A 22,133-nucleotide genomic window follows, 5' to 3' on the forward strand; every position below is an offset into this window, starting at 1 on the left:
TACTAGACGGTAGAGAAGTAACTTACACCGTTAACCTAACCCTACGACATAACGACCACACTAAGTCTATACGCCTTTTTGTTACAAACACTAGACGCCATAAAATGATCTTAGGCTAACCCTGGATGCGTAAGCACCGGGTAAACCTAGACTATAAGAAAGAGAAGCTCCTGTTCACCGCCCGGCGGTGTACTAAACGCTGCCTTAAGAAAACTTGAATAACTACCTGCCCTATAGAAGGATAGTAGGGAGGTAGTAGTCGAACTCTTACTCGCTCTTAAGCCCTAAAACTCACACACGCTGTACGACAGCGGCACGACCACTAGCAGTTTAAGATAAAGCGTTAACTTGTCAGATTGTGATGGGTTATCAAAGACGGGGATAATAGTATAATAATATGATGGGGATCGATTGTATTGTTCTGGTCTGATGTCGTGTTGTTCTGTTGTCCAACGCTGTTCGATCAGTTGGGTCGCGGTGGATTGTGCGTGCTGACTAATTTAACTGATCCACAGAATCCACAGCTCCGAACACCCGGATTTTGTCCACCACCCAAAATATGCCTATATTCTGACACACCCCCTTAGCTCAAGAGCCTTGAGCTGGATTAATCACAGCTAAGCTGCTCTAATTGAGCTTAGATCTCTACAACAGGTGACTAATTGTGTGGCTCTTAATCCCTAACTTCGACTAGCCCTAGTTAGATTAGAAAGCCCGTCTACTAGTTTACTAGGAGTACTTTAGTAAGGCCATCAGCTATTATCTTAGAGGATTTTGTGTATACTACTTTAATCCTCTAGTTCGTCACTTCCTGTTAGAGCTAATAGTTGTGGATATCTACGTGTCGGAGCTTCGTGGTGAGTCTTAATACTGCTTAAGTTACAAGACGGATCGTCTGTTGATTGTCGCATTAGATAGTAATTGTAGGACTTAGTAGCTTAACCTTAAGTTCACTAATTAATCGTGAGGTAAAGATCGCTTCTTTAGCTACTTGTAAGAGTGCTAAGAGCTCTGCTTTAGTTGTTAAAGTAGTGACGGTATCTTGCTTGCTAGATCGCCAGGCGATTAGCCCGCCAAAGAGTTTAATCGCGTAGCCCTAAGAGCTTTTGCGATCTAGAGTGTTGTCTGCAAATAATGCGTCACTAGCTACCTGCATAGCGGTGCCGCCACCTAATCGTAATGTTAGCCACTTAGTGTCGGATAGGTAGAGTAACACTCGATCCGCAGCCTGTTAGTGTTCCTAACTTAGGTTAGCGAGAAATCTAGCTAGTCTAGACGTCGCAAAAGCAATATCTGGGCGTGTATTAACAGCGGCGTAGAGGAGAGAGCCAATCTTCCGCTGGTATCGATTAATCTTAGACGGGGTAGCTAGTCCTTCTCTGGGCATAAGCTCGCTAGTCGCCATAGGAGTATCGTGGCAGATTGTCTAATCGTCTACTAGTCTATTAATCTTTTTATAGTAGGCAACCTAGGAGAGGTAGATTAGTTGTTTAGATCGATTCCTAATCACCTCAATCCTAAGGAACTACTATAGATCGTCTCTACTAGTAATAGAGTATCGCTGCTTAAGCTAATCTATTGCTTCTTAAGCCTTCTTAGATTAATCCTTGCTATAGGCTAGGATAATATCGTCTACGTAGTAGAAGATAATAATTCCGTCTTTAATTATACAGCAGGGCTCGTGGGGTACAATCTAGAACCTAAGTTAAGTAAGCGTCGCTGTAAGATCCTTCTACTAAAGGAGTAGGGATATTCTTAGCCTATAAAGAGCTTTCTTGATCCGTAGGATAGTGCTAGGCTTCTAATAACTTTTTAGCATCCGCATGTAGACCTCTCGATCTAACGATGCGTAGACGAAGGCGTTAGTAACGTCGTACTATTTTAGTTTAAAATTGTGTTTAGCAGCGATTGCCATAAGTAGTCGAAATAATCGGCTAGCTAGAGTAGCGGCGTAGGTGTCTTAGGAGGTAATATTACGCTGCTAATCACCTTGTATAACTAATCGAGCTTTGCACTTAATAAATTAATTAGCTTTGTTAAATTTGTAGACATACACCTACATACAGTCTAGAATCTAGTGTCCTTTAGATTTAGCTGCTTAGTAGGGTACTTCTTCCTACGAATTAGTGACTTTGTGGCTGTCGAGATGTGCACGTTGTGCTTCCTTAAATAGCTCTCCTAAAGGGTGCTAATTAAGATTAGTCCTGGCTGTTAGTGGATCAGGAAGTTATAATTAATAGATCTTAACTCCTTTAGCGAGTAGCTAGTGAAGTTGTGCCTTGTCAATTAGGCCTCTATTGTAAGTGCCTATAGTCCCTACCTTTAATCTAGCTATAAACGCTGCGGCCTATAGAACTGTTTTTGTGAGGGACGTCAATAGTTGAGATGACCGTATCTGTATTAAGTACTAAGTGAGATATTGCGTGCAGGTTCGAAGACCTGCGCGGGTCGAACTTTGGTGTTCGGCTGTGGCCTTCGCTTAAGGCGCACGGGCCACCTCGCTTACTAGAGGTCGCGGGTTTGATCCATGACACTACCCCCCCAAAAAAGAGAGCAAGTTCCAACGCTCGAACTGCCTTTTTTTTTTTTTTTTTTTTTTTTTTTGCCTAAAATTGTATACAAAGGAGATACCTATATCGCAAAACTGCTGCATACCAAGCGTGTCGCTTGCAGTGTCCATTCCATTACTACATTCTATTCCCGTTGTCTGTGCACAGTAATTATGGATCATCATCGTGGCGTGGTGACCTTAGCATCTTGTCTTAACAATAGTAACTTTGACAGTCTAGTCCTTGCCACGAGCACAGCGTCTATAAGTCCTATTTCTAGCACAACTTATCGACGCCCTCGATTATAGCAAGCACAACTATATTATCCCAGTCTTATTGTTGGTCTTGTCTGCTGTTGTCACCACTGGCTAGACACGACTAAGAGCGTGAAGTCGCATAACCAGCATATCTTGTTTGCCTGTGAGAGACTTAAACTTCCTGTGCATAGGCGGCTTGTTTGGGTGATCAAGGTGATAGCGCGTCACAGTGTCAGCGGAGTCCGCGAGGTTCATGTATGGTTCCCATGAAGGATTGTCGGGGCCGTCGGGATAGTTTGCCCATCGTACCAAGTATTGGAGCAGGCCTTGGGTAGTCTTGCCCTTGCGACCGCGGGCGGCAGGATCCTTAAGCTTCTTATTAATGCGGCAGTCTTCGATTGCTTCGACAGTGTATTCAGTGTCGTCTTCCACTTCTGGGTCGAACTCCGCAGGGACCTCAGGATCTTGTGTTTGTCCAGTAAGTGGGTTGTCGTCAACCAAGTGTAAGAGCCATGGGTGGAAGACATTGTGGATGCGCTTCATGTTAGCGGGAAGATCTAGCTCGTATGCGGTGTTGTTGATGGCGCGAACGATAGTAAAGGGACCGCGGTTCTTTAGGTCTAATGACGCGGAGGGTCTTTTCGTCCGTAGGTTGCGAGTGTCCAGCATCACTTGGTCGCCGACTTTGAAAGCTGGTGCGGGTAGCCTTCCTTCATTGGCGTATTCTGCTTGTTTTGCTTGCGCCCATTGCATTGAAGCTCGCAGCTCGTCCTGCAGCGTTTTCATGCGATCCGCGAAAGCGTCAGCGTTGAGACGTTCTTGTTGCGCAGGCGCAGTCAAGGTCGCAGCGCCTGGCGCTGGCGCAGGGGGTTCAATGCCACTCCGTGGGTTGTATCCTTTAGTCGCGAAGAAAGGCGACTTGCCAGTTGTGCTGCTGGTGCTGGAGTTGGCTTCGAATTCAGCTATTGGCAGAAAAAGCGCCCAGTTATCCTGCTCGTAGTTGACATAGGCGCGTAGGTATTGCTTGAGGTAGGAGTTCGCGTTCTCGGTTTGTCCGTCAGTCTGGGGATGGTGAGCGGTCGAGAACTTCGGGCGTACACCCAGACGCTGGCATAGTCGCTTCCAAAAGTAAGAGACAAACTGCGCTCCACGGTCTGAGATAATCTCCTCAGGAAAGCCCTCTTCTCGCCAGATGTATTCGATAAAGGCTACCACAAGGGCGTCGGTGGTCATACTAGCCATTGGGATGAACTTCTTCTTCTTGGTGAGTCGGTCGACTACCACGAGGATGTCAGTGAACGTTTGACCGTTATGCCTGCAGGGCGGCAGGTGAGTGATGAAGTCTATAGAGATGCTGGACCAGTATTTGCTGGGGATTGGTAGCGGATGCAGCAGCCCATGCTTGCCTTCTCGGTATGCTTTGCTCCTCTTGCAAGTCAGACACGCGCGTACATATTGCGCGACGTCCGTGGTCATCCTAGGCCAGTAATACCATCGCGACAGCTTGGAGTATAACTCATGTTTGCCGCTGTGGCCACCGCAGACGCTCTTGTGGGCTTGTTCAATAACTTGGGTGCGAACGGCGCCGGCGGGGACGTAGACCTTGTTGCGCACATAGAGTAGTTCGTCGGTGATCTCGCAATCGCCAAGTTCCAGCCTGAGGTGCTCTTCTCCATGTATGAGTTTGAACGGCAGGCGTCGTAGGCCGTCCTTCTTGGCTTTGACGATCGCCTGCAACACCTTATCATCCTTGTATGCTGCCTTGATATTGTCAAGCAGAGCATCAATAGTCAGCTCGTTGTTCGGTGGCGCGGGCACATTAATTGCGGCGGGCGTCTCGTTTGGTATCGCGGGCGCACTAGTTGCGGCGATTGGCGTTGTAATAGGCGAGATTGTAACGTTATCGGCTGCACAGAGCGATCTTTTGCTCGTGAGGTCATGGGAGACGCCGTTTTCTCCCCCCTCAGGCTCGATGCCAGGCAGTGCGGCGAGGACGGCGTACCGTTCAGAGATGTTGTCTTCCTCGCTAAGTTGATACAGCATTTGCGCGACTGCGGGGATAGAGTCAGGAAGGGTGCGCTGTGTGATGAGATTTGCGAGGTAGACTGCATGGCGAGAACCTCCATCCTTGGCGATGTTGATGGTGCAGACGCGCGCTTCAGGATCGACTTGGTCAGGCTTGATGACTACCTGGAGTTGATGCCGACGGCGGATGTCGTCGGGTGACTCGGGTAGGTCGCCAGGACGCCTTGTCAAAGCGTCTGGCTTCGTGCCCTGCTTGCCTGGCCTGTACTTGATAATGAAGTTGAACTCTGCCATGAATTCCGCCCAACGGGCTTGGCGTCTGTTGAGGCGCTTTGTGGTCATAAAGGTCTGAAGGGCTTGATGGTCAGACAACACCATAATAGGATCATCAGTACCAGACAGCTCAAAGCGCCATTGCTCAAAGGCGTTGACAATAGCTAGGAGTTCCTTGTCGTATATCTCATAATTGCATTCCGCAGGGTTCATCTTGTGCGATAGGAAAGCAACTGGGCGGAGGACTCCTGTCGCGTCCTTCTGAGAGAGGATAGCTGCAGTAACGAAATCTGAGGCATCGGTTTCCAACCAAGTCTCTAGGTCAGGATCGAAGTGTGCAAGGACTCCTGCAGTCTTAAAGGCGTCCTTAAGTCGATGGAAAGCTTGTATAGCTTTGCTATCAGCGATGAGCGGGAACTGATGTCTCTGGTCCTTGCCTTCGCCATCCTTGCGCGTGAGTTCTGTCAAGGCTTTTGCGATGTAGGAGAAGCCTTTGATGAAGCGACGGTAGAAGTTGGCGAAACCAAGGAAAGACTGGACGTCTTTGACTGAGCGCGGTATTTGCCAGTCTAGTATAGTGGAGACCTTTTTTGGATCCATTTCGATGCCCTCTGTAGTGAGGATGAGGCCTAGGTACTTCACTTTCTTGACCTTGAATTTGCACTTCGTGGGATCAAGATGGAGGCCAGCGTCGCGTATCTTAGAGAGGACCTTGATGACGTCGGCTTCATGAACTGACTCGTCATCGTCGCAGGTGTATATAAGGACGTCGTCGAGGTAAGCTGTACAGATATCGTCAAGGTACTCGCGGAGTGTCTCATTGATAAAGGTCTGGAAAGTGCCAGGCGCATTGCAGAGGCCGAAGGGCATGACAACGTATTCGTATAGCCCATACCGAGTGAGAAAGGCTGTCTTTTCTTCATCGCCTTCTTTGATCCGAACAGTGTTGAATGCAGCCACAACGTCGACAATCGTCATCCATCGTACCTTGGCCATGCGGGCCAGCGTTTCCTTGATGGAGGGTGGAGCGTTGCGGTTCTTCTTGGTGATGGCGTTGAGCTGACGGTAGTCAACGCAGATGCGAAGTCCGCCACCTGGTTTCTTGACAACTAAGACAGGTGACGCGTACGGAGATGTGGACGGTCGGATGAATCCGCGTCCGAGCATGTCGTCGATGTAGGCCTTGATGGCCCTGGTCTCCGTTCGTGTGAGCCCATAGATCTTAGGCTTGTGAATGCGTCCGTCGGTGTCAATCTCATGGTCAACGCCTTCGCGATGAGGTGCCAACTTCCCTGCTTGTATAGGACTGAACAAGTCTGGCATCTTGCTGTACAACCAGTCTGGCACCAGTTTGCGGATCTCCGCTTCCGTCATATGTGGACTCTCCATCTTGTTCATATAGTGGTCGTAGTCCTCTTGTGTGACGGCGGCGAGGCGGGCGATGTTGCGTTTGAAGGAGTCTAAATCGCAATCGTTATTGTCGTCTGGAGGGTCAGCAAGCTTCTCCCAGTCTTGTGGTTCGACCCAGATGGCTTCGTCTGGGTTGTGCGCAGCCATGAGGTAGGCGGCCTTGGCGGTGATAATGCAGATCTCGCCCACGGGCGTGGTTTGCCGAGATTCTGAAAGTGATGGAGTCTTGCCGTCGCCGTATACTGTCTCAGGGAGACCGTGGTCGAGACAACATGAAGTACAATGTGAAGAAGAGAACTTCATGCTCCGCGGTGAGAAGGTGAGACCGGGGTCGTGGTCTTCCAGCCAAGTCATACCAAGGATAAGATCAAAGTCTCCTACGTCAGCGACGAAGCACACGACTGGTGATAAGTGGCTGCCGTGTTTGACTTGGATTTCCACGGCTTCATTCAATGTATCAACAACCTTCCCATCCGCGAGAGAAAGCTGGATAGGTGAAGAGGTAGACATTATGGGCAGGCCCATGGCTTTAGCCCATCGCCTGTTCACAAAGGAAGCGCTAGCGCCTGTGTCGATAAGAGTAGTTGTCTTTTTCCATTCCTTAGAAGAAGTGAGGGTGTAGGAGTCGTAACGTAGTTGTTTAGTAGATCGAAGATGGCCCTTAACGGCGATCGCAGAGATGTAGTGGTCTTGGACGTCTTGTGAGTTGTCCTGATCTCCGACTTCTGGAGATAGTATCCTGGCGGCAGCGACCTTGAGACGGTTATGGTTTTCTCGCGTCTCGCGGTTCTGTTGTATGTCCTTGCGCCAGTCTAGCTCCTGAATGCGACTGTTATCAGGAGCGTCTAGTTTTCCGAAACTGGCTCGCCCATGTCGTCCAACTCAGGCTCCTCTTCAGTGGAAGCATTAGAGTCGTCGTCTTCGGCGTCGAAGTCCGCTCCCATAGCATAGAGATGCATACTACTAAGCTTAGGCTTGATTTGGTCCCAGTCTAAGATTGCGCAACCCTTCTTATCGCGCGCCTGGTGACCAGTCTCGCCACAACGGAAGCAGACCTTAGCCTTAGCCATTGCGTCCTTCTGCCACTCTGTGCGCGTCGTAGTAGCTTCGCGATGTTGTCCTCGGCCAGAGCGAGCCTTTCGTGCAGGATTACGATCATTTGGGGAGCGCGTGCGCGGCTTGGTGCGAGGTTTGTCAGCAGCGGTCTTGCCTTGATTAATCTGTTTCTGTGTTAGATCAGACTTGCGGGCGGCGTCAAGGAACTTGACAAGAGCATTCTCTTGCTCATCGTCAAAGGCGTGTGAGGCGGCGGCGGCGAGGCCAGGTCGCAGGAAAGCGCGAGCGTGGCCAATCATGGCGCTGTCTGGAAGCTTCACTAGGCGACACACGCTCATAAAGCGCCCACGCCAATCTGCAAAGGATTCAGACGATCCCATCTTGAGAGAGCCATCAGCGAGTTGCGACTGTGCTTCTGAGACCTTCTCGTAGGTAGAGCGCGCGTAGTATGGGTCCAGTCCTTCAAGAAGGTCCAAGTAGTGTTCGAACTTGAGATCGTCAATATATTGCCATGCTGCGCCGTCCACCTTCATCTCCAAGTAGGCCAATTGCTTGTCTTCAGGCAGAGATTCGCACTTCTGGATGGCTGACCGACGCCACTTGTCGTAGTTCTTGGTATCATCGTTGCCTTTCCAGACTTCAATGTCGGGGAGCTTAAAGGAAAGGCTTAGACCTCCAACTGTGGACGCTGCCTGTTGTACTGATTGCTGGCCGTTGTATGGAGGAGGGATATATCGGTGAGGATCTTGGTTCAACGGATTCGCGCGATCTCGGCGGGAGCGGGAGCGCGATCTTGAGTGAGAGTCGCCGCGAGGGCGAGGCGCAGGCCGAGTAACAACAGGAGTGGCTTGTCGGCTAGGATACGGGTTAGGTGATGCAGTGCGGCGATCTGTACGGCGCTCAGGTGACTCGTGTCGTCGGTTGCGCTGAGTAGATAGATGACTGTTACGACCGCGGTCCTCGCGACGCTGCAAGGTGTACGGGCGGAAGTTATGATCATATCGCTGAAGGCGCGCAACAACGTCATTGTACTCACGCTGTTGCTGAGTTAGAGAGGTCTCTAGCTTGCGGGTATTCTCAGTAGCTTGGACAAGTTGTTCTTCAAGTGCGCAGTTCTGGGCGACCACATCTTCGTAGTCGGCGTCGCGTTCTGCGCGCTGCTGGTGATAGCGGTCTGCGCGGGCGCGCTCTTCCTGGTGCTTCCTGAAGAACTCCTCGTACAGGCCGTGGAACTTAATGGACTGCGCTTCTTCGTGTTTCCAGTCCTCATACCAGTCTTGGTGAGTAGGGTTAGTGCAACCGGCGGTCTTGGAGGATGAAGGACGATAAAAGCGCTCGACCTCTAGCTTAAGCTCATTACGCTCTCGGTTGGTGTGTTCCAACTCAGCATTAGTAGTCTCAATAGTCTCAGTCAGCTTTGAGACTTCCTTCTCGTACCAGCTAAGCTTAGCTTCAGCCTTAGTGATGCGAAGGCGTAAGCGGTTAACAGCGGCTTCGTGAGCTTCCTTGGTTATTGCATCGATGTTCGCGTCCAGGATAGGAGCGCAAGCAGCGGCGAACTTCATGAGCTCAATAGCTAGAGAGCGCAGGAACGCGGTGTTTGAAGTGGCTAGCTCCAATAAGTCGTCGTCAGTGCAGACGGGGACTTGGAATTCTTCCAGGGGAGATTCTCGGCCTAGGTACAGCTCAAATTCATCCTCAGTCTCGTTTTGTACAATAGTGATGAACGTGAACTCAGAGTGAGTAATCTTGGCAGACAAGACGTTCTTGTTTCTGAGGGATTGGAGTCGACAACTGCCAACTATAACATCGTAGATGTCGGCAGGGTCGTGTGGTACCATTGTGGGCTCTTGGCTGTCTCCTTCTGTAACTGGAAGTGCGGGGTAGCCGAAGGTGCTTCGACGGCCTGGTTCGGATCGACGAACAGGCTCATGCTTAGGAGCGGGGCCTTGGCTAATAGTTTGTTGGGTGTCGGATGCAGTATCCTTAGGTCGCTCGCGGCTGGAGTCTTGGCTGCGGGGGTCGCGGGCGCTTTGTCTTTGCGCTTCTTGCGGCCAATAGGGAAGTCAGTCACGCTGGGCTGTGGAGGAGGCTGCATGTCGCTAGATCGGCGGGGGTGGCGGCCGCCGGTAGAGACGTTGTCGCTAATGGCGTTGATAGTTCTAAACATTTAAGGTGTTGGGTGTGGTTAATGTAGGTGGAGAAAGAGAGTGGTTATGATTGTGAGAGAGTGCGTCAAATGTGGGCGGGGAGCACAGCTGATTATTTGCTGTCACACTCCTGACTCCTTGCTCGAAGTAAAGCGGTGAGCCAAACCGTCTACCAGTCACCAAGGTGATGCGATACCGTCGCAATCGTTCCAGTGCAATCGCGATACTCTCAATCGCGACGCGGTACTGGCAACGTCCTTCGATGATGGGCTTCTAGCACAACACGCCTTCCGCTGTCAGCACAATAGCTTGTATCGCGCGCGTACGAGGGCCAATGACAATTGAGTTCCACTCCGCAGTCGTATAACAGAGCCTCAAAGTCCCAGTTGGCGGCGCGCGAGCTATCCTGATGCGGGTCTGTGACCGAAGATGGGGGACGAGTTGTCGCCGTCTCAGCCGCGGGGTTGCGGGGTTGCTGTCACGAGCAATACTGATTGCGCGCTGAGTTCTTCGGTGCGGTCACTTTCCGCGCGTGTCCTAGGTACCGTATGGTAGACGCAATATAGTGTGAGGGACGTCAATAGTTGAGATGACCGTATCTGTATTAAGTACTAAGTGAGATATTGCGTGCAGGTTCGAAGACCTGCGCGGGTCGAACTTTGGTGTTCGGCTGTGGCCTTCGCTTAAGGCGCACGGGCCACCTCGCTTACTAGAGGTCGCGGGTTTGATCCATGACAATTATAGCTGCCTTGCGTAGCGATCCTGCTAGAGGGCTGTAGGCTGTGTTGGCGAGGCTCTAGAGATAGTTCGCTACTTTCCTAGCTTGCGCCGCCCTTTCTGCGACGTGCTTCTTAAAAGTTAGTCTCCTATTAAACTACACCCTAAGCTAGCGCAGCGCTGTCTAGCTTCCCCCCTACGTTGGGGCTATAGGGTGAATTATTTAATCTTCTAGTTGGATTAGCGGTGCATGTAGTCCTTTCTAACACGTAAGGTAGATTAGCTCCTATTTCTCTAGTGCAAACGTGATCTTATTCGCAGCTCCCTATTCGTTAATAGATTTAAGGTCCTCTACTAGCAGTGCGACGTTCTCGTCTAAAGAGTAGAAGACCTAGTATAGGTTAATGTTGTCGGTATACCCAAACTAGAGTTTTCGGTCCTAGTTGAGTAGTTTAGCTAGGTATAGGGTGTATAGGACTAGTAATAGCGGCGATCCCTGCGGGGTGCCGCAGGCTACTCGATGTGTAGGTGTAGTAACATTGCCTAGGCGTACTCGCACCCTCCTTTCCGACAGGAAGTTCTAGATAAATTTCTAGAGTAGGGGTAGCCGCCCTTATTGCCGCATTTAGTGTAGTAGCCTGTTTTTTAGTAGCGCGTTAAACGCCCCTTAGACGTCTAACGTAAGCATAGAGATATACTCGTGTCTTAACTAAGCCGTCTCTACGTCGTGTTTAAATGCGGTCGCTAGGTCTATCGCAGAGCGTTTTAGCAGCGCTCCACCGTGCTATAGGCTTAGGATGTTAAAAGCTATAGCTATGTGCGCTATGCGCCTTGCTATAATACACTTAAGTCCCTTCCCTAGACAGGACGATAGGGCAATTAGTCTCACTAATCTAGGTGAGGACTTATCCTTCTTCCCGACTTTAGGTATCATGGCTACTTCTACCGTCCTCTAGGCGGCTAGGTAGTAGCCTTGTTCTATGCACGCCTAGTAGATGCCTAGCACTAGGTGTCTAATGTGTTCCCAGCATACCTTTAGGAGTCGGACGGTTACCTAATCGGGTCCTAGGGAGGTGCTAGATACTCTAATCACGTAGCGTTCCGTCTCCTCTATCGATATGTATGTGTCCTATAGTAGTGGCGTGGTTTGCGGGTTGTTGTTAAGAGGCGGTAGTTCTAGGAGGTCGTCCTCCGCCGAAAAATAGTTGAGGATTGCCTCTCTAAGTGCCTCAGCTTTCTCGAGTAGTGCTGTGATTGTTCTACCTTTAATTATAAGCGGGGTATCCCGTTAGTCGAATAATAGTTTATGCTAGCCTACTAGCTTGTATAGATCTTTGTCGTTATTACAGCCATCTATGCGCTGCTGCTAGTACGTTCTCTTAGCTTTTCGTACTGTAGCTAGGAACGCACGGGTGGCTTCTAAGGGGGATTGGCTATAGTCCGACTTTTCCTAGATATACCGCTTATACGCCACTCTACAGTCCTCTGTCCACCATAGGGCGGAGTGGCCTTTTTCTCTATTTGGTGTTCCCGCCGCGTGCATTGCATCTCCTATAGCTTGGGTGATTCTAGCTATGCTTGCGTCGATTACGTCCGCTGGGGCGCTATTGCTATCTATCTATCGTGTTGATGTTGTTGATGTTGATTATGGTTTAACGCCCTATCTGTAACCTCCCATAGGGTATTCGGGCGGGTCCCGCCGTGGTCTTATAGTGCTGTCGCACTTGCCTCGTGGAACCTATTCCTAGGTGTTTTGTATCTAAGGGGAGTGATGTCCTGCCTATATACATGTTCGTGAAAAGGACTCCCGCCATTTGAAGCCGTTTTCCTACAATATTCTAGTATTTCGTGGCTTGCGCCTTTGATCGATGCAGTACAATGACTGCTTTTTAGAGAGAGAAACGAAAAAGTAACAAGAGGCAGTTTGAGATATAATGAAAAGTTTGAAAGAGAGCGTGTGGGTTGTGGCATCTATGCGGCGTTCTGCCGCGAATCCTACACTGAATAATGCCAAGGAATTCAGCGGGTCTTTGTGAAATTCAAAAATAGAAATCACTCGTTATAGAAGGAGTTCGTTACCTTAACGAAGGTCTCGAACTCTTGTGGCTGGTCTATTAATTGCGCGAGGTACGCTAGGCCTTCCTGTCTTGTGCGAGGGGGCACGATGGGGCGTAGAGGCCACTTCTTGAAGTGTGTTGTGGCTCTCTTGCAGAACACTAGGTGTTCTGGCGTCTTGGGCCTGCCGCATAGGCATTTCGAGGTATCCTCGTGGTTGAATTTTCGGTGGTACCATTCAAAGTCGCCATGCGTTGAGCGTATCATAAGGACTTTCGCGAGTATCCTTCGGGGTAGCCATAGCGCTGCGGGCGTGCGCCTAGTATCGTATGGCAGCTGCCATTGCGTGTACCATGCTGATAGCCTACTGCTCTTATCCTGCCACCAAGTGTCCCTTGTATGTTCGAGGAGGCGGCGGCCTACTGTTCGTATACCGGATCTTGTGGGGGAGGCGGCCATGCCGTATGGCTGGTGCGGGTCTTTGGCCTCGCTGTCAGCCAGCTGGTCGGCGAGCTCGTTTCCAACAATCTTCATGTGTCCCGGCGCCCACCGCGTTTTCACGTTGTAGGCCTCCATAGCTCCATGGATTTGGAGGAACGCCCATTGGGAGGAGGTAGGGGCGGTTCCGCGTATGCCCCATATTACCGAAGTGCTGTCTATGCAAAGTACGATCTCCCTCTGGCTAGGCAGTGAGAGTTGTAGTGCGTGTTTGAGTCCTCTGCACGCGCCTATAGCCTCCGCATCGAAGACGTGGCTAAGGGCATTTAGTGAGCCTTGTCCAGTCGCCACGGCGGCCTGGCCCTGCTGCCTACCCTAACTCCCGATAAGGGGGTGGATTATCAACCTTAAGAACACCGTCGGCGTAGACGACGTAGCTGAGATAAGAAGAGCGCGCAAGCGCTACCTAGCGGCACTCCGGCCTATAAGAAGTGTGAACTAATAAGACACCTAGCTATTAGAATATAACTATGCCGCTACACAAGTAGAGAAGTACAAAGTACCTAAAGTATTAAGCATAGTAACAACTTAGGATAACTTTATTAAAGCAGTAAATAAAGTCGCGCTAATCTAGGCAACAAACTTTCACGATAGGAGTTATAAATTACTAACAATATTAAGAAAGGAGATAATAAAACAGTACAAAAAGTATATAATAATAAACTACCCTTTAAGGGCCGTAAAGTAACAAGCCGTAATAGTCACACGCGGAACCACATATAAAACATCTCTCGCTAGCGGTGAATCTAACTAGGAGCTATTAAGGACGCCTCGTAGCTTAAACACCGCGCCATCTACAAGCAAGGCACAAGGGAGATCTCGAAAGCCGAAGCACAATACCCGAGCGAAAGACACGCTTAAGAGATCCTTAGAATTAGACCTAGGTCTTTAAAGCACTGCAACTACTAAATGTGAAGCATACAGGCAGTACTATAACCTTAAGGGGTGCTACTATATATACCTAGATAAGGCCCCTAAGTGGTGGACGCTAAACATTGCTATTCAAGAACTTCTTAAGTTCAAAATGGACTATAATCTAATATTACAAGGGCTAATTTGATGACAAAGTAGGTCACGCACGCGTTCCTAAACGATAAAGCAATTACAGACACCTACTCTAGAACTAACAATCGAATGACTAGAAGGCCGAAAAATCACGGACGTAGACGCCGCTCTCACTACCAGACGGAGTGAGACCGCTGAGCATACGTACCCTCTCGCACGATTATTTATCCTCGATTCAGGAGCGATATGCTACATCACAAACGATCCCGACCGTGTATATAACTACTGCCCGTTATTATTAGGAGACTATATATAGGCTAGTAGCACAAGGATTGAGATACGGGGATATAGGTCTGTAGATATAACTCTACAACACTAGTAAGGGACAATAAAGCTAGCACTACGCGACGTAGTAATCTGCCTAGAGATTGTATGTAACCTAGTATCCTTCCGCCTGCTACGGTAGAGAGGAATCTAGTAGGATACTAAGTCAAACCTAACTAACCTACGAGGACTAAGCGACTAAGTTATTAGTAACCTCTTAGAAAATTTTAGCTAGTAGGTATTAGAGTATAGTCCTCTAGCCTAGGTATTTATCTATATAAAAGCTATTATAACACGCACGTAGTAAGGACTAAAGAAGGCCTTAGCAATGCTGTAGTATAAGAGACTTAGCTACCTAGGACTAGCAGTTGTCAGATATAATGAGATATTGCACAAAAGTGATGGATGTTGATGATTGTCTGTATTGTGTTCTGTCTATCGTGTATCCGCGCTTGTGGCCCTCTTGAGGGGCGCACTGACCCTCTCTACGCTGATTAGTTGCTGCCAACGTCGAGTAACCCTGCTATCTAACACACCCCCTCAGCTTAGAAGCCCTAATTGCAAGCTGCATAAACTAGTTAATCGATCCTATATATAGAGGCCTTCCAGATGCTCCTGCAACTTCTTCAGCTCAGCTTCTTTTAATGGGGATTCTTTGCGTTTAACAAGTCCCAACTAATTAAGGAAATTGGCCCATTTATTAGCCAGCAGTGACTTAGTGAATCCGTCTGCGATTATGTTGTCAGACGGAACATACTCTACCTTAATCGTCTTTCGGGTAACTTCTTGTCGTAGCCAATAATTATGTATATCAACGTGCCGAAGCTTTATTTACAATTTAGCAACGTCTTTATTTACTAGATAGATTATCTAGGTATTATCGCACTTGATTGTAATAATTAGATTACTTAGGTTTACCTAAAGCTCCTTTAACAACCGCGACGTAAAGATTACCTCCTTAGTAACTTGTAATAGGGTAAGCAGCTCTGCTTCTATTATTAATGTTGTTACAGTATCTTGCTTACTTACTATCTAAGCGATAAGTCCTCTAAACAGCCTAGTGTTCTGTACTTAGATTAACTAGGAAGCGAGCAAGTCGTGATGTTGTAAAGGCTATATCGGGTCTTGTTGTAACTGCAGTAAATAGAAGCGAGCTAATCTTACGCTAGTAGTAGTTAATCTTAGATAGCTCTGCTAGGTCACTCCTAGGTCTAAGTTCTATACCTAACATTAGCGTGTTATATCTAATGTCTTGTTAGCTTGCTAGTTAGCTAATTTTGTCTGCGTATGCGGCTTAAGATAGCTGTATAGTCTTCTGCTTGCGATCACGTATAACTTCTACGCCAAGAAACTACTGTAAGTTGTCTCCTCCCGTATAAGCGTATTTTTCTTAGATCTAGTTAATAGCCTTTATTGCCTCTAATTCTTGCTTTAAAAAGTACGCAACGATAATGTCGTCTACATAAAAGAAGATAATGACTCCGTCTTTAATTATACAGCATAGCTCCTATAGTATTTATTAAAACCCTATTAAAGCAAGAGTTACAGTGAATTCTTTCTGCTATAGTAATGGTGAGATCTAGAGCCTATATAGTGCCTTTTACACTTTAAGTAAAGTGCTAGGCTTTTAATATCCGTTTAGCATCCTTATATATATTTCTCTGTTAATTAACGTGGTTCACAAGCGAGTCGCCACCCCAACACAATCGCCGCGCCTGAGCAGCAACTTTATGCAATGCCGCTGCAATGCCGCAACCACATCAATTGCAAAAGTCCTATACTGAGGGTGATTTACAGCTTGCTATCTTAGATATTAATTTACATTAATTTCGAAGCAATAAACGCGCTGCAGCTGCCTATAACGTCCCCTAAAGAACGCTTGTTGACCGACGCGCTGGACGACGCCCTCGACGCGATTATAAGCCAAATACAAAGCGCCTTACAAAGCTAGAAGAGGAGGTAATTGTACAGCGTATACGCGACGAGTCTTTCCGTGGAATACCGCCCTCGAAGGCACACGTACGAGATATAGCTAATAGACTACTGCGCGATCGCGGCGGCGAGCCTGTGGGCAAGAACTAGGTTGACAACTTTATACGACGTACACCTGAGCTGCGCACGCGCTAGAGCCGTCCGTACGATCGCCAGCGAGCTCTCTGCGAGGATCTAGCGGTTATTAGGCCCCAGTTTAGCCTAGTTTAATTAATAAAGGCGAAATACAGTATTGTAGATAAGGACACCTAGAACTTTAATAAGTTAGGCTTTATAATAGGCAAGATATTCTCTTAGCTTGTAGTTACAGGCTTAGAGAAACCTAGGAAACAGAAGAAACTACAGCCTAGCGATCGCGAGTAGGTGACTCTAGTCTAAGGCGTCTCTGCAATAGGGCGCAGTATCCCGCCCTTCCTTATCTTTGCAGGCAAGGTCCTTATCACCTCCTAGTTCGCAGATCTGCCTCGCGATTAGATTATTACTGTCTCTTCTACTAGCTAGATTAATAATAACCTCGCGCTAGCCTAGCTTAAGCACTTTAACGCCTATACAAAGGCGTCTTCTGCTAGGGCGTATAAGCTGCTTATTAGTAACGGCTATAAGAGCTACTGCTCGATAGAATTCTAGGACTACTATAAGGAGAACAAGATTATTGCTCTTTGCATGCTACCTCACTCGTCGCACCTCCTGCAGCCTCTTAACGTTGTCCCCTACTCGCTGTTAAAGCGCACGTACGGCGATAAGATCTCGCTCTTAGCACGCAGCCGCATCTACTATATTAACAAGGAAACCTTCCTACTAGCCTTTAAAGTAGCTTATAAGAAGACGTTTACACTAGAGAATATTCGCGCTAGGTTTCGAGGCGCTAGGCTAGTCCTATACGACCTAGAGGCTGTGTTATCGAAGCTAGATGTGCAGCTACGTACGCCAACACCACCTGCACTAGGCATTATCGCCTAGGAGGCGCAAACACCGCGCAACGCCTGCGAGGTAGAGGCGCAATCTACGCTAATTCGAAATCGCATGCAAAACTACTGAGGGTCACTAGCAAGCTTATTAGATAAGCAGGTTAAGCAGCTAAGTAAAGGCGCTTAGCAGATAGCTTATAATATAGTGTTAGTGCAGGAGGAAATAGGCCGCCTTTAAGACGCTGTTAACACGCTTACAAAGCGCAAGACCTATAAAAGACGCTACGTACGAACAGAGGTATTAACAGTTAGTGAGGTATCTAACCTAATTGCTGAAAGGGAGGGTGGTGGTTGTGAGGAGGGTGAGGAGCCTGCGAAGAGGGTGCGCGTAGGGCGACGCTGCGGCCGTTGTGGCGAGATTGGACACAACTCCCGCACCTGCAAGGCATAAATTAAGGATGCAGATAATAGCGACGCCTCTGAATAATCCTATAGTATTGCGTATAGTATAGCAATTTATTGTGGTGTTGCGTAAAGTTGCTGCGCAGGCGCGGCGATTGTGTTGGGGTGGCGACTCGGTTGGGGTGGCGAATCGCTTGTGAACCACGTCATAGTATATACAAAAGCATTAGTGACGTCGTATTACTTTAGCTCAAGATAGTATTTGGCGGCGATTGCTATAAGCATTCTAAATAAGCGTCCTGCTAATGTTGCTGCGTATATGTCTCAGGAGGTGATGTTGCGTTATTGGTCTCCCCTTACCACTAATCTTGCCTTGCATTCAATAAGGCGGTGATGCTTATTAAGTTTGTAAGTGTATACCTACATACAGTCTAGGATCTAGTGCCCTGCTTATTTAACTAGTAATGCTTAGACCTCAGTCTATAACTTTATTTGTTAGTGACTCTAAAGGTGTGTCTTTTCTACTTCCTTAAATATGTCGTATAGTAGATAGTCTTCTAGCTTTAAGTATGCTGTTAGGAGTAGCGGTAGCTAGTTGTGATAGGGCTTAATTCCCTTAGATAGCAGTCTCTTCACCTAAGCCTTGTTAATTAGCTTTCCTTCGTGTTAACTAATGTGTCCTAATTCGGTGCTAGCTATAAATGTGGCTACCTATAGACTAGTTATTAGTGTTAATTAGTTAGACATGTTCGTTATATCCTCGTTGTTTACCTCTCCTTGAACTAGCAAGGCTACAGGTGGAGGAGTTAGTAGTAGGGTTAGATATGCCTCTACCACCTTCCTTCCTTAGTAGTATCTAGTTTTCTAAGTACGCGGGCTCTCTTCCTACGTTGTATCGTCCTCGTAGAACGTCTTAGTTTCTAGTTGTTAGCTCTAAGTACCTAGGAGTTCAACTATTCTTACCTAAGTTGCGATTTCCTCTAGGGTGTTGTGCATAAAATTATCTATTAGGTCCTTAGTCTTACCGTTAAAGATTATGTCTTCGTTAAACACTACGTCGCGAGTGCTGATTACCTTTACTATAGATAGGATCTAGATACGGTAAATGTTTATTAACTAATATCCTATAAGATACCTAATCTAGTCTTTTAGGTCTAGCCATTGCAGCCTTAACTTTCCTTAGTAGGTATTGTCTATTATTACAAAGGCTTTGCACCTATATGCTCTTAGATAAGCTTAGTTTAGTCTTTAGGGTCTAGTGACAATGCTATTTATAGCAGCTGCGCGCGTAAAGAATATTTTGTAAGGCGATTTCCACTTGTTTAGATAATTTAGCGTTCAATTGTATAGGTATACCGCCGCTCTAGTTATCTCTAGCTAAAGTTCCTATAGAAGATTCGCATCTAGTTAAATTGCGCGTGCCTTTTCTTTTATTACACCCCCTAAGCGTTTAGCTCCTCCGTTCTACGCTTGTGTGTCTAGAGCGGGAGGCTTAAGTCTAATTAATAGGGACGTGCACTATTTCTTGACTTCTTACTTAACTGTGACGATCTCGTTGTCTGTTTTAATAACCTTAACCGTAATATTATACTATTTCTTCATAAATTAGATAAAGAGGGCTAATAGGCGAATGATAGAGCGTGCTAGCCTATTATCTTTAAAAGTAGAAATCCTAAACGTATCAGGAGTTTTAGCAAGTTATTAGCATTTAACTCTTTTCCTTAGTAAAGCTATCCGCCTCGTACTTATAGAAGTTAATTGCGATTCTTTCTCTAGGACCTTCGTTATTTAGTCTTAGCGCCCTTCTTATTTAGCGCTTCGACTTTAATCTACCGCAGGCGTCACATTATACTATAGTAATTCCTTTAATCCTCACCCCCTTAGATTGCTGTATAAGGTATTTAATAGCGGATAGCCCTAGATGTCCTAATCGTTTATACTATAGCATAGCTGTCGCCCTTTATAGTGATCGCTTAGTTCAATTCATACGCACATAAAAGGCTAAGTCGAATATAGTAGTATCTTCGATAATCTATTGCCTATAGCGTTCCGATAGGATAGCAATAATTATTCTATCCTATCGTCGCAGGCTTAATAGATCTTCCTAATTGTCCCACTATATTTCCTATCGTTAGAGTAGCCTAAATAATACTAGGCTGCAGAGGAAGTCTAGACACTAAGCAACGTTAATAATATGCAAGGTTTGTTTATTCTAAGATCCCTCTATTATTAATGTTATAGCTCCGTATCCTCGTATCTAGACTTTAGAACTGCTAGCCCAGATATAGTCCCCTAGTATTAACGGGCGTACATCTTTAATTCTTAAGAGGTCGTTACAGATGTGCGTAGTCGAGCCGGAATCTAGGATAAAGGTATCCTTTAATAGATATCCTTGTTAGCTTGCGCTAAATGCCGCTTTCATCGTGCCCTGGTTAATTCTTAAGATTTTACGTCTATCTAGTCACTCAATGACTGCGTCTAGTGTTTATAATATCTTAATATAAAGTGTAATCGATCGTGACGTTGTTAAGAATCGAGGTCGTTTAGTCTCTAGGGACATTTCCTGCATCGTTCTCTATAAGTTAGTGTTATTTTTAAGTTTATACTATACTAATCTTGCGATGCCTTAATTTAGCTTAAACTATTTAGGTGCCTTAGCTTTATTTACATAGTAGCAGTTAGATATCTTATAACGCTGTTCACAGGCAGGACATATATCTCTAGCTTTCGCTAAATTCCTCTCTAGAATCTGCTTAGTTCTAGTACTTTAACTATCTATCTTGCGTTTATTTAATTGCCTAGGGTTTCTCTAGCCTTAGTTAGATGGCGCTCTTAATTCCACACTAGAGCCGTCCCTTAGTGTGTCCGAGTCGGGTTCACCGCTCGCCGCGTATGAGTCGCCTACCGCGAAGGCGCTCTTTAGCTTTCCTCTTAATAGATAATAAAGACTTATATATTTACGGAAGAGTTTTATTATTCTTTTCCTATTTATAGCTTTCTTATCGTACCCTAGCCCTTAGAACCCTTCGGTCTAGGTTAATGCTATTTTAGATACGGAGCCTAGGAAGTCGTCTATTATAGCTTGTGTTTGCATAACCTTAGCTACCTTAAGGGTTTTAGCTCGAGTTGCAGCCTAATCGTATTTATTTAGCCACGTCTCCTAGTTTGTGGTTGAACGCATTGGCTTGAGTGCGGCTTAGTATCTCTCTCGTGCTCGCGCTTTCTCCTCGTCCTAATCCACTCTAACTGTGTCTTGGAGGGCGGTTATCTAGTCGCGCGGCGTGCCGTTCTTAGTGCAGCAGCTAAGTTGTAAATAGGGTGTTACAGTTGTAAGGATGTGTTCGACTATCTTTAAGATTCTATTGCTTTCTTCTTAATAGTCCTTCTCCTATATTTTATATAACTTAAGGCGCAGCTTATAGTCGTCGCGATCCTTCTTATACGTTTCTTGTCCTTTCTCTAAGAGTTCTAACACTCGCGTTAGTATAGTAGGGATTTGTAAGGTTGTTATCGACATTTCTATAGTATCTTGTGCTAATCCTTGCGTATTGCCTCTAGCGTTTTAGGTGGTATGCGATAAGGCAGCTAAAGGCTACTTAACGGTTTATACTGCGAAATGTCTGGGGGTAGCGGAGCCTCTAGTTAGATACGCTAGAGTCGCACTCTTTTAGGGTCTAATAGTGGCCAAATGCCTTGCGACAAGCATTTTAGCTTGAGTTGGCAGTACTACGAGATCTAGTTGCTTAAGTCGGTGAGGATAACCGTCGCGTCCCGTTGGGTCTAGATTATTGCCATTTTCGTGGTTTTATCGCTCGTTATTGAGGCAGTAAGACTCTTAATTATTAGATATAATAAGATATTGCACAAAAGTGATAGATATTGATGATTGTCTGTATTGTGTTCTGTCTATCGTGTGTCCGCGCTTGTGGCCCTCTTGAGGGGCGCACTGACCCTCTCTACGCTGATTAGTTGCTGCCAACGTCGAGTAACCCTGCTATCTGACAGCAGTAATCGAGCATATCGTGCAGTAGTCTAAGGGGGTGCGAGTTTAAGGGGTGACGACAGTATAATGCGACTCCTGCGGAAGAGCTAAGTCTAAGAGATAGATACGACGCCTACCGCGAATAAACGACGAAGGCCTAGGAGAGTAACTTGCTATTAACTTCTATATATACGAAGTTTAGGAGAACTATTTAAGGAATTAAAACAGTCCTATCTAGCAAGCTACTACTAAACAAACTTATAGATAGAGATCTCTATAAAGAAAATTAAGTAAATAGGATAATAAATCCTAGACTATATATAGGTATACACCTACAAACTTAATAAGCATTACTAACTACTTAAGTGTAAGGCACAACTAGTCGTCTGCGGTGATTAGCAGCGAAACATTACATCGCGAGACACCTACGCAGCAACACTCGTAAGCTAGTCGTTTTAAATGCCTGCTACAATTACGGCAAAGTACGACCTAGAGCTTGAATAGTATAACGTAGTAAACGCCTTCGTGTA

At 46.7% G+C, this 22,133-nt stretch overlaps 3 protein-coding genes across 3 annotated transcripts; all 3 read right to left on the reverse strand.

Annotated features, from left to right (window-relative positions):
* Nucleotides 1-2,917: 2,917 nt before the first annotated feature.
* On the reverse strand, nucleotides 2,918-3,592 carry PtrM4_136100 (Chromo domain containing protein; the record flags this gene model as incomplete). Its single annotated transcript, XM_066109289.1, has 1 exon — nucleotides 2,918-3,592. The coding sequence occupies one exon, from the start codon at nucleotides 3,590-3,592 to the stop codon at nucleotides 2,918-2,920; it is 675 nt and encodes a 224-aa protein (XP_065960211.1).
* Nucleotides 3,593-3,704: 112 nt separating this feature from the next.
* On the reverse strand, nucleotides 3,705-9,740 carry PtrM4_136110 (PRP38-assoc domain containing protein; the record flags this gene model as incomplete). The annotated part of the gene is made up of 4 exons (XM_066109290.1): nucleotides 3,705-3,746; nucleotides 3,812-7,343; nucleotides 7,397-9,364; nucleotides 9,409-9,740. 4 exons carry the CDS (start codon nucleotides 9,738-9,740, stop codon nucleotides 3,705-3,707), a joined length of 5,874 nt encoding a protein of 1,957 aa, XP_065960212.1.
* A 2,749-nt stretch (nucleotides 9,741-12,489) lies between these two features.
* PtrM4_136120 (uncharacterized protein) lies at nucleotides 12,490-13,068 on the reverse strand (the record flags this gene model as incomplete). Its single annotated transcript, XM_066109291.1, has 1 exon — nucleotides 12,490-13,068. The coding sequence occupies one exon, from the start codon at nucleotides 13,066-13,068 to the stop codon at nucleotides 12,490-12,492; it is 579 nt and encodes a 192-aa protein (XP_065960213.1).
* Between the last annotated feature and the right edge of the window lie 9,065 nt (nucleotides 13,069-22,133).

The sequence above is a fragment of the Pyrenophora tritici-repentis genome, chromosome 8, assembly GCF_003171515.1.
Source record: "Pyrenophora tritici-repentis strain M4 chromosome 8, whole genome shotgun sequence".
Taxonomy (NCBI): domain Eukaryota; kingdom Fungi; phylum Ascomycota; class Dothideomycetes; order Pleosporales; family Pleosporaceae; genus Pyrenophora; species Pyrenophora tritici-repentis.